General features: G+C 50.8%; 1 protein-coding gene across 1 annotated transcript; it reads left to right on the top strand.

Moving 5' to 3' along the window:
• The first annotated feature begins 234 nt into the window (after positions 1-234).
• On the top strand, positions 235-3,645 carry OLFML3 (olfactomedin like 3). The gene is made up of 3 exons (XM_060139287.1): positions 235-1,054; positions 1,761-2,046; positions 2,357-3,645. Exons 1-3 carry the CDS (start codon positions 941-943, stop codon positions 3,175-3,177), a joined length of 1,221 nt encoding a protein of 406 aa, XP_059995270.1. The 5' UTR covers positions 235-940; the 3' UTR covers positions 3,178-3,645.
• The last annotated feature ends 8,533 nt before the right edge of the window (positions 3,646-12,178 follow it).

Genomic DNA, 12,178 nt, shown 5'->3' with positions numbered 1-12,178 from the left:
TATGCCTAGAAACTTTCAGGCAAAGGAAAACTGTATATAGAAAGACTGCAGTCAGTCTCACTTCCAGATAATCAAGAATTAATTTACTAATTTCTCAATGACCTGTTTTGGGTTTTTTGGTTTTTGTTTTTTAGTTTTAATCTCAGATACATTCTCTTTCTTAGGCTAAATCAGAGAGAGATTGGGATAGCCCCATAAGTAATTGGATAGTCCGTGGGGAAAGCTGCATTTTAATCATGAAAACCCCTGTAAATTCAATCTACTTGGCTTGCTTTGTGGGAAATTTTCCACTGGAGGTGAACTTGGTTTCCCTATTAATTCTGAGATGACACCAGGTGCTTAGCACAAGATGGCGCCAGTGAGCTGTAGAAGAAGGTACTACAGACTTGACCACTGTGGCCTTTCTTCCCACCCCTTCCCCTCAAACCTCATCTCCCCTGCTTCCAGCTTCCACTAAAGGCAGAAAACAATCCATGCTGTTATTGCTGGGAAAGGAAAGGATTAACGAAGGATGGTTCTTAAGTCAGCATTGGAAGCATTCTAAAGCAGGAATAGAGTTTGTTAAATTTCCTCCGGGGCCTCTGCCTCCCCCTGCTAGCTCCTTTTCCTGGGTGACTGCCCAGAAGGCCTTTGCCCTAGGGTTTCCAATCTCCTTCTCCTCTCCTGGGGAGCCCACGGCCTAGGCGGGAGGCGGTTAAGCCTTCTGGCTGCTCTGCAATAGGGCCATCTGTGTTTGATCAATCCAAGCGGAAAGGAGGGGGTGGGGCCCGTAAAGAGACTGTGAAAGCATTCCAGAGTAGTGAGAGAGCCCCGAGATCCTGCAAGAGAGAAGGCACCGCCCCCAGCCCGGCCTCCGAAGCTAACCCGCCGGCTTGAGTGGAAGAGGCCGTGTGCAGACGACTACACACTTGGTCTACCCTGGCCCTACTCTCCCGCAGCCATGGGGCCCCGCACCCCGCTCCTTATCTTGTTCCTTTTGTCTTGGTCGGGACCCCTTCGAGGACAGCAGCACCACCTTGTGGAGTACATGGAACGCCGACTAGCTGCCTTAGAGGTAGGTGTCTCCTTTCTCTTCTGGCCCAGCCTGGAAGGATTCCACATCTCCTGTTGATTCAACCAGTTTGTCAGGGATATGGGGATGACAAATTAGGGCTCTCGTAAGAACCTCCAGAAAACTCCATCTTTTAATAAGAGGATCCTCAAAATTGCAAGTCCTCCTCTTTCCCTACATACAGAAAGCAATTCCAAAGCAAATAGACCTTTGTGTTTCACCCCTGGGCTTAGATGGGATAAGGGAAGAGAGTGGAAATTGAGAGCTAGAATTATGGGAATGCATCTCAGGATGAGCTGATGATTCTTTTAAAAGCTGGAAGTTCTCAGAGAATCTGCAACTTTCTGCCTTTTTAACAGCTTGGAGTCTGTAGCATCCTAATTCCCAAGAAGAGGATCGTATAATGGAGCAGAGGTCCCTTCTCACCCTCATGCACTTAGACTGCCCTAGAGGCTCAGAGAAGTCAGTGGCACTGTTCACAGCACGGCCGGAGGATGCAAAGTCGGGATGGGGGCCTAGATGGATCTTAGCTGAGCTCTTTGCGCATTTTAGCATCTTGAACATTTGGTTTTCTCTCTGTGGAGGGTGAAGGGGATGCTGATGCCTGGCTGAGTTTTGCTTTTTCCCATTCCTGACTCCCTGGTTGGGCCTCTCCCTGCCTGAGAGTTGTAACCCTTCGGCCTTCCTTCCTGCTGCCCCATCCCTTTAGGAACGGCTGGCCCAGTGCCAGGACCAGAGTAGTCGGCATGCTGCTGAGCTGCGGGATTTCAAGAACAAGATGCTGCCGCTGTTGGAGGTGGCCGAGAAGGAGCGGGAGGCACTCAGAACTGAGGCTGACACCATCTCTGGGAGAGTGGACCGCCTGGAGCGGGAGGTGGACTATCTGGAGACCCAGAACCCAGCCCTACCCTGTGTAGAGGTTGATGAGAAGGTGACTGGAGGCCCTGGGGCCAAAGGCAAGGGCAGAAGAAACGAGAAGTACGATATGGTGACAGGTAAGCAATCTGAAACAGACCCCTGTATTCTTCCTTGATTCTTCCCCTTTTTTCTCCTTACCCCAGTCCATTTGGCTCTGTCTTCTAGAATCTGTTTTAGGGAAATCTCTGTACTATCAGGTTCATTAAGGAGAGTTTCTGGGGACCCAGGCCTGTGGTGCTCTTTGCCCCAATCCTCCATGAGAGTGGAGGCGTCCACTGGGCAAAGGCCCAACTGTTCTCCAGATAGCCCACCCTGGGGGGTTCCTGCAGTGAGCATCTAACTCTTTCCTGTTTTTCCTTGTCCTGTGCTTTTCTCCTTTCCCACCAGACTGTGGCTACACAATCTCTCAGGTGAGATCAATGAAGATCCTGAAGCGGTTTGGTGGCCCAGCTGGTCTGTGGACCAAGGATCCACTGGGGCCAGCAGAGAAGATCTACGTGTTAGATGGGACCCAGAATGACACAGCCTTTGTCTTCCCAAGGCTGCGTGACTTCACCCTTGCCATGGCTGCCCGGAAAGCTTCCCGAGTCCGGGTGCCCTTCCCCTGGGTAGGCACGGGCCAGCTGGTATATGGTGGCTTTCTTTACTATGCCCGGAGGCCCCCTGGAGGACCTGGAGGGGGCGGTGAGTTGGAGAACACTTTGCAACTCATCAAATTCCACCTGGCAAACCGAACAGTGGTGGACAGTTCAGTATTCCCAGCAGAGGGTTTGATCCCCCCGTACGGGCTGACGGCAGACACGTACATAGACCTGGCGGCTGATGAGGAGGGCCTTTGGGCTGTCTATGCCACCCGGGAGGACGACAGGCACTTGTGTCTGGCCAAGTTAGACCCGCAGACACTGGACACAGAGCAGCAGTGGGACACACCATGTCCCAGAGAGAATGCTGAGGCTGCCTTTGTCATCTGTGGGACCCTATACGTTGTTTATAATACCCGCCCTGCCAGTCGGGCCCGCATCCAGTGCTCCTTTGATGCCAGTGGCACCCTGACCCCTGAAAGAGCAGCACTCCCTTATTTCCCCCGCCGATATGGTGCCCACGCCAGCCTCCGCTATAACCCCCGAGAGCGCCAGCTTTATGCCTGGGATGATGGCTACCAGATTGTCTATAAGCTGGAGATGAGGAAGAAAGAGGAAGAAGTTTGAGGGAGCTAGTCTCGTGTTTTGAATCTCTTTCACCTCCATACATTTATATCCCGACTAAATTTCCTGCTCGTCATTCAGGGCAAGTTGTGATTCACATCTCATATTTTCAGCCAATGGAAGCCAAATTCTCATTGCCCCTTCATTTCACATGGGACTCCAGATCTCGAGGAATCCTTTTAGAGCTAAAAGAGAGAAAGCCCTAAATGTTCACTCCTCTCTTGCCCCATGTCAGCAGATTTCAGGCCGATGAAAGATGAGCCAGTTCCAGAGCTCTGACCCTTATACATATGGAGGCGACCCTAGTGAACAGGCAACAGAATATTTCTTGCCTCAGTGCGAGTCAGGGGAGAGAGAGGGCTAGGAGGAGATGTTAGACTCTGCCCTCTCTCCCTTCTCCCTTCAGTGCCCTAGAGGATGGGACTCGTTCTGTACTGCAGCGTTTTGCATTAAAAGGAAAATCCACTGCTCCTTGCCTTTGTTTGTTTGGGGTAGCCCTCAGATCAGATTTCTCCCCGTGATCGTCCATCTTCTCCTCTGCCACATCCCCGCTCCTTAAGCCGCATTAGGGACTTGGCTGGGCTCCCTTGCCTAGCGAGAGGGGCTTCTCCAGTTTCAGACTTCACTGGGAGGTGCCTGGGGAGGCGGCAGAATCCCAGCACTTCCAGAGGCTGGGGCAAAAGCCCCCGGTGCCCACCGTCCTCCACAGCAGCCCTCCCAGAACCACCAGCGGCACCACGCCTCCGGCTGCGAGACTGGGGCCCAGGGGCACAGCTTCCAATTCCAATTCTCCGAGGTTTTGATGCAGACAGTGGGGTTTAGTCGAATGTGGAAACCAGAGCCCTGAATGCGTGTGGGTTCTGTAAGAACTTTAAGCCTCACCTCTGAAGTGGACTCTGCCCCCAGGACCGGAACCCCCCTCCCATCTCCAGCATCAAGCTCCTCACCAGGGCCAGGTTGCACAATCGCGCTTGGTCTGAACCGCTCTGATTCTCCTGCTGCCACGGCGTCTGCGGTTTGAGCGAGGAGGAGGGGCAGTGACCACGGCCCAGATGTTAGTCTTACCAGTTTCCCAACACATCCCTCCCGCCACCCTCCTCACCCCCACTTACCTACCCCAGTCCTGGAACCTGGCTGAAGTCTGTCCAGAAGTCCCGGAAACTTAACCCTTTCCTGCCTAGCACTCTGGCCTCTGGGCTGCAATTGCAGAAGGCCATCTGGGGAAGGGAGAAGGGAGAAAGGACAGGAGGAGACCCCGGTTTCGGACTCCAGTCTCTAGGCATCTGCTGAGCTCTGTACCAGGCCCCGCTCCAGCCTCATCCCCATGTCCAACTCTCCGGAGCAAGGCCATCTGATGGACAAGATCCACTGCTTAGACTGTGAAGTTGACCTCAAGCAGCCCTGGGAGTCCTCCTGGTTATTTACCCCTTGCGGGAGGAGGAGAAAGGGACCCGGTCTTCTCCCCCCACCCCTCCCCCACCCCCGGGGTAGGGTGGATCAGTCAGGACCCTGTGATCCTCCTTTTGTCTTCTTCCCTCCCCAGGCAGAGCTGCTCCTGACGTAGGTTGGCGAGGCAGGGGAAATGAAAGGCAGTGAAGCACCTCACAAAGACGCTATTGTGGGGAGCCTGGGCGGGCGGAGGCTCGCTCCCATTCAGTTCTCTCTAATATGGGGCTGGCAGCAGTAATCACCGCCTGTCAGCCCACAGAGGGGTCTGCCCACGGAACATCTGGCTCTAGCAGCGCGCGGTTCGCTGAGGAGGGCGTGGAGGAGGGAGGGAGTTCTCGGTGGGGGCCGGGCCCCGAGGAGGGGTGTGTGGGCACGTGCACACATGGGGGGAGCTCATCTCCTTCGTGTGACACCACTGTGTGAGAGGGTGAGGCCCCGTCTGTAGAGGCATCTTGATACAGAAATGGCTTTTTGACGACCCTGGGGAGGGAATAGCTCGGAGACTCTGTGTAGATGACATCAGTGTGAGGAGTGAGTACCAACACCGGGTCCTTCCACCTCACAACGTGTGTGTGCCTGTCTTTGTGGCATCTTTTTTCCCTGGTTCCTCAATGAGGGAAGACGCAGCTTTTTTTTCTTTTTTTTCTTGCTTAAAGTTTCTTTGGAAAAGTTCACTCAGACTTTTCTGAAAGGGCAGAAATCTCTGGGGCCTTGTCACTTACTACTTTTTCCTTTTTGTTTTTCTTTTTTGGCTTGTGTACAATAGCTAGTGCTATTTTGGAAGCGTTTTAGACGGTGAGTGGGCAGATCTGTGTGGGCAGATCCAGTGAACTGTCCAAATTCATTAAGCTTAATTATCTGCTGCTCAAGGACAGAGCCTCCGTGGCTGAATCCTGTCATCAAAAAGCAGCCTCACTGCTCCTTCTCAGACCCTCCATAACATGTCACTTGACAGAAACGGGTTATGACCTCTGGTTTGAGTTGACAGTGGGAAGACAGTGGGAAGCAGAGGCCCTATGGGGTAAAAAGGCGCTAAGAGTCCAAAGAGAAGTTCCACGTGTGTCCCCAACACCCGGCCCTAAGACAGTAAAAGCCAGGGATGGGGTTGTGGGAGTAGCATCAAGAAGCAGGAAGGGCCGCTGCTGTGGGGACAGCTGTCTGCCAGATCTCTGGTCCAGGCACTGCCTCTCTATCACAAGGCAGGGTTGAGAGGGTTCCCTTTACCCCTATTCTGCCCTCAGAACTCCCCACCCTCACTTCCCATCTCTCCTCTTTGTTCTCAATATCCTTTCCTCCCTGGTGCTGGTCTTTGTGTCTGCCCATGAGAGAAACGAACGTGTTCACCTTGTCATTTTCATCAGGGAACCTGAGCCAGTGTTGTCAGAGCCCCAGATGGTGGCGGAGGGAGAGGGCAGAGATATATAAGGAATGAAGTTGTTGATTCAGCTGACAGTGCTTCCTCTGGAATCGGGCTCTGAGCTAAACAGGAAGCAGAGGCCTTTCCCTCTTCCTCCTCCTCCAGTCTCAGATTTTCTGGATTCCTTCTCATCCCTCTCCTTGTACAGGCGCCCTTCCCCGAGACGCCTGGAAGCATCCCTTTCTACTGCTCCACATTTCTCTACCTGCGTTAGGTCAAAACATGCCCATTTTGAGAGCTCTTGAAACTGTTCTGGTATTTCTCCCAGCCTGCAGGATTGGTCTCTTGAGCCTCTCTGTGGCTGCCTCGGCAATGCGGTCTCTGCCCCAGGAGGGCTGTTTTCGACCTTCAGCCAGAGGGCAGGGGCCGTCCTTCCGCCCTTCGCCCCGCTCTGCAGCTGCAGCCTCTCCTGATCCTCTGCCCCAGCAGCCTGGACGCGTCTTCCTTTGCTACCCCCGGCCACCAAGGCTGGTAAGCTTTCCTCTGCCTGCTTTTTAACTTCTGCTCTCACAATGCAGAGCTTAAAAGATTAAATCTTTATTTATGGATTTAATAACTCCACAGAAGAATTATAAATGTGGCAGACAGTGTATTACTTTAGAGGGCAGAATGAGAAGGTAAAAACGAAGACCTCTCAGCACCCTCTCTCCAGAACATGGGTCTGACGATATCTGGAGTTGGACACATCTCCCCAGAACACTCCAGCCTGACCTCTGGGGTCATGACCTCCAGCCTCCCCAGCTCCACCTTCTCTGAGAACGGACACCCTTCCTTCCCATCCATAGCCGTGTGGCCCAATGGGAACAAATCAGATTCTCTCTCCTGGGGATTTAGAATTGCAGATCAGAGATGTTAGGTCTGAGAGAGTGTCTGGAAGCATCTTTTGCCCTGCTACGGAGAGACAGTGAGAGCCAGACTGCAGAGGGAAAAGGATACGGAGACACCAGAGAGAAGCAGAGACAGGAGAGGAGTGAGGGGTGACTGATCAGGGCCAGTGTGCATGTCTGATCTCAAACCAGCTCTCCTGTGGTCCCAGTACATTGCTAGCCCTTGGGTTCTACAAAATGCCTGAATCCTTAAACTAAATACTCCCTTTTCTTGTTTGTTCCTGTTTATTTTTTTGCTCAAGTTAATATGAGTAGGTTTCTGTTTCCTACAACCCAAATCCAACTCCTCATCTACACCTTACCTTCCCACCAAAAAAATCACCCCATCCGCTGGACGGCCGGGCACATGGCCTTCAGCCTTTAGAGTGTTTCTCCCTGCCCATGACCTAGAGGACTCACTAGAGTGATGAAGAATCTGTGCAGGCCTGTCCTGAATCATTGTACCACGGCTCGCCACGCCACTCATCCTCCGCGACACCCCACAGACCGCAGCTCACTTACCCTCTCCTGTTCTGGCGTCTCATGGTGTGGCGTTTCTTTCTCCATTGTAGCTTGTAGCACAGTGTTCTCTGAGGCAACCTGACATAACTTTAGGGTCCGGCAAGCTTGGAGTCAGAGCTCCTGGGGTGAGAGTCTGCCTCTGCTACTTACTGCTCTGATACCTTGAGCAAGTTACTTAATACCTTATCTATAAGGTAATAATATCTGCCCAACAGGATTGTTGCTGTGAGGATCAGAGATGGTATATGCCAGCTCTTTGGCAGTGCAGACAATCAGAATGTAGTTCTCAAGCCCCACTTCCTTTGGGACGCTTTTCTGGCTGTTCTCAATCCCACCTGGCAGGGTCAGGGGCCTTTCCTCTGGGCCCTGACTTACCCTGTGTGCATCCCAGTTGGAGCCGATACCACAGTGTGTTGTGTCTTGCTCATCTTTGTGTCCCCAGAGCCTAACCCAGAGCCTGGCTCAGAGACGGGACTCAGTAAATACTTGTATCGTGCTCCCCCAGGAGACTGTGAACCCTTGGAACTCTGGGCAGATTTGTCTCCTAACTCAGGGCCTAACTCAGACCAGCAAGCAGTAAATGTTCTTGGTGGCATTTTTCAATTCAGCTGGACAAAGACAAGCTACAGATAAAAACAGAAAGCAGGGCTACCCTGGCACAGTGGTTGAGTCCGCCTGCCGATGCAGGGGACACGGGTTCGAGCCCTGGTCTGGGAGGATCCCACATGCCGCGGAGCAACTGGGCCCGTGAGCCACAACTACTGAGCCTGCACATCTGGAGTCTGTGCTCCGCAGCAAGAGAGGCCGCAACAGTGAGAGCTCCGCGCACTGCAATGAAGAGTGGCCCCCGCTTGCCACAACTAGAGAAAGCCCTCGCACAGAAACGAAGACCCAAACAGCCAAAAAAATTAATGAATTAATTAAAAAAATAATAAAAACAGAAAGCAGTCTCTCTTCAACTGCAGAATGTGTTGGCCTTCCCACAGTGGCGATTTCTAGCTCCTACATCTAAGGGGAACGTCTCAAAGTAGGCCAGCACAGCTAAGCCCTGTGGCCACGGGGGAGGAAGGCAATAAAACTACGGAAGGAAGGCAGTGGGAAGACCTTTGTTGTTCAGCATCTGGTTCACAGCAGGGGTTGTGGAGTAGTTAAGTCTGTTCCCACCCTGGCCCTGCCACTTGCTACCAAGTTACTTCTCTGTGACCCTTGGTTTCTTCATCTATGTATGATGTAGAGAATACCAATTCCACAGATTGCTGTGAGAATTAAGCGAGGTAATCCCTGTAAAGCAGTAAACCGGTGTCTGGCACATAGTAGGTCCTCAGTAAGTATTGTCTTGTTATCAATATCATCTTGATTGCAGGAGTCTTTTCAGATTAAGAAATGCTCATGCTTTTTATCTCTTCGGATCCTTTCAACAATTCTGTGAGACAGGCAATTCTCAGGAACCCGAGGATTATAAGAGATTTAATGATTCGTCTAAGGTTGCAGAGCTAATAAAGGTAGTAGGGCCAGAACCTAGTCTTGGAGGCTGTGTGGAGGAGCGGGGAGAACTGGAGCTCTGAACACAAGCTGAGTTCAAATGGTTGCTCAGCTGCTCGCTGGCCAGGTAATCCTGGGCAAACCAATCCTCTGAGAGTCTGAGCGTCAAAGACTTGTTGTGAGGGATGGGTGGACTAGTGTGTGTGAAATATCTAGCAGAGCATCCAGAACAATAAAGTTGCTCACGACATGCTCATTCCCAGGACTGTGACTTGCTGTCTCATATTGGACAGTACGCTGCTGATTCTTTCTGTTTGGTGATCAACCCTCTGTCTTGATCCAGTGGCTCTCTGGCAGCCTTCCCTCTCCACTTGTACATTGTCTACAAGAAGGCAGGACACGTGTTTCCCACCGTAATCTGTACATGATCAGTAACAGCGGGGTTGACAGGTGTCCTGTGCCAGGGGTGAGGGAAGAAAGCAGGCTGTGTGGGAACATCCCCACCTCTTCTCTGTGCCTGTACCAACTCCACCAGCAGTGCTGTGTGTGTTTGGTTTTCTTTTCTTTTCTTTTAAATATAGTGCTCCCAAGCTGCCTTTTTCCTTCTACCACGTTTTCTCTCTCAGAGATATTCTGGTTGTTCAGCATGTGTCCCTAGTAGCCATTACTATTGACTTTTCGGATTTATCTTGCTGTTGATCTTGCTGTTGACTTTGCCAGATCCTTCGATGCCGTTTTGGTTGCACTTTGTCTTACAGATATTTATTAGTGTCCAGTTGCACATGATTTTTGTTTTGTGGCTGCTGAATATTGTATTCCAGGCCTGTAAATTCAGGCAGCTGTCAAAGGCATGAGCTGTTCTCCGTCTACTCTGCTTGCCCTTTTGGAGGAAGGAAGACAGTGTGGAGAGAGCACAGGGGTGGGCGGAAGAAGACCTTTCTATTTCAGTGTGACCGGTTCATGTGGCTGTGAGTGTCCTGGCTTTGCTCCTCATTAACTGTGTGACCTTGAGTCAGATGCTAACCTCTCTGAGTCTCAGTGCTCACTTGCAAAATAGGATTATGTTACCTGGATTACCATCTCGTAGGACTGTGGAAGTTCAAGTCGTAATGCATAAAGCTTTTAGGACCTCCAGGAAGGAATCTTAGGAATCACTGAGTTTAGCTCCCTCATTGCACAATTGAAGAAATTGAAGTCCAGAGAGCCTTTTGAGGGCAGGGACCATGCCTTATTCATCTCTCTATCCTGGGGATACAGACAGAGTTAGGCGCAACCTGGGTGTCCAACAAATATTTTGTAAACGAGCTGAGCAATCAGCTCGCAGGGACATGTCTATGATTTAACCTCTCGACGACTCAGGGTTATCAACATCAATTACTGTGCTGTGCCTCTGTGCCCTGACGCCTTCAGAGCCAATTATGCTGTGCAGGATGTGGCTATGATGCTTTTCTTCTTTGTGTGTCTCGTCTCTCCTCCCGCACTGTCACCTGTCAGTTTACCTTATAGCCTTTGGATCCATTCTGAGAAATCTCCCTCACTGTTTCTAATTGACTGTCCACTCAGGCTGGGACAGAACAAGAGTTAAAGGGCTTTGAAAGACGTAAAGTTGGCACACAGGCCAGGTACCTTTACTGGCATCACGAAGAGTGTGGCAGAGTATTCCGCAGACTAGAAGCATAGCGTATTTTAATCTGGAAGAGGGCTTCATGTCATCTGGTCTAGGACCCTCGAGTCATGCAAGTGTTTTCTAACTCACCGTACACTTCCAGAGCCTTCTAGCATGGTGTGATCGGTTTACTCAGTGACTTGTGAAGCAGGTGCATGTTTTATGCTGGCAGTGACTGAGGATTCAATGGTTTCTACCCCCTGGAATCTCTACCCAATGACCTGGATTCTTGAGCATTTTTCCCTCCCAGCAGAGGGGAGGTAAACACACAGATGTGGATTTCTCCTCTCATGCCTGATTATGACCTAGAAATTCCCTTCTCTTCCTCTCTCTGTCCTTTCCAGCCCTCCTTAGTAGTCCTGATGGAGGTGAAATACTTTTTACCGTTGTATACTGTTTAGATATCTAGGGGAATCTTTAAAGACGTAAACTAGAAACACTAGCTTAATAATTAAGTAAATAAGGGGAGACATAGGGGAAATGTTTCTTTTATCAGTGGATTTTTTTTTTTTTTGGCCGCACCTCGTGGCTTGCAGAATCCTAGTTCCCGATCAGCGATTGAACTTGGGCCCACAGCAGTGAAAGCGCAGAGTCCTAACCCCTGGACCGCCAGGAAAGTCCCTATCACTGGATTTTAAGTTGAGGTAGGAGTAATCTCATTTAAACAGACTTCAGTATTCATCTGAAAGCCTGTAAATTACAGACAAATTATCAGCCACAAAGTGGGATTTTATGTTCTGTGAGTTTTTAATGAGGGCAAGGGAGGCAGCTCAACACTTACTGATTCATGGTCTGGGAAAGATCAGCCTGGCTTACCCTCTCCCTGAGGACAGGGTGGTGGCAGGGCACAGAGCAGACATCTGAGGTTCAAGTTGTAGTTCAGGTCTTTTCTGCCTGTGTGATCTCAGTTTCCTCATCTGTAAGAGAACACCAATATTCATATCTTCCTCACAGGGGCAGTGTGATGACTGAAATGAGATAATGCATGTGAAAGTGTTTTGTAAATCATAGAGCCACACAAGTACTCACTGCTCAGATTACTCAGTTAAGAGTCAACGTAGGGCTTTCCTGGTGGCGCAGTGGTTGAGAGTCCGCCTGCTGATGCAGGGGACATGGGTTTGAGCCCCGGTCCGGGAAGATCCCACATGCTGCGGAGCGGCTGGTCCCCTGAGCCATGGCCGCTGAGCCTGCATGTCCGGAGCCTGTGCTCCGCAACGGGAGAGGCCACAACAGTGAGAGGCCCGCGTACCGCAAAAAAAAAAAAAAAAAAAAAAAAAAAAAGAGTCAACGTAGAGTGTCTTGTGTATGTGCTGGGTTTCGGGCAGCCAAGGAATGGGACAGGCTGAGGAGCCCGTCCAGCAAGAAGGAGCAAAGGGTTGCTGCACAAATGAAAAGTTATCATTAGGAAAGTTGATTATTACAAACAAAAGGAACTTGTAGGTGTATCAGACTCAAAAAGGGGGATATGACGCCTATGGAACCTGGACCCTGTTATGGGATTGAATCGCTGTGAGTGGTCATCAGCAGGCAGAAAATGCAAAGTCAGAGACGGTGTTCAGACTGCAAAGTCAGAACACCATGACTGTGTAGAATGAGACCCAA

The sequence above is a fragment of the Lagenorhynchus albirostris genome, chromosome 2 (assembly GCF_949774975.1).
Source record: "Lagenorhynchus albirostris chromosome 2, mLagAlb1.1, whole genome shotgun sequence".
NCBI classification, from domain to species: domain Eukaryota; kingdom Metazoa; phylum Chordata; class Mammalia; order Artiodactyla; family Delphinidae; genus Lagenorhynchus; species Lagenorhynchus albirostris.
This window is presented reverse-complemented; position numbering and strand designations above follow the sequence as displayed.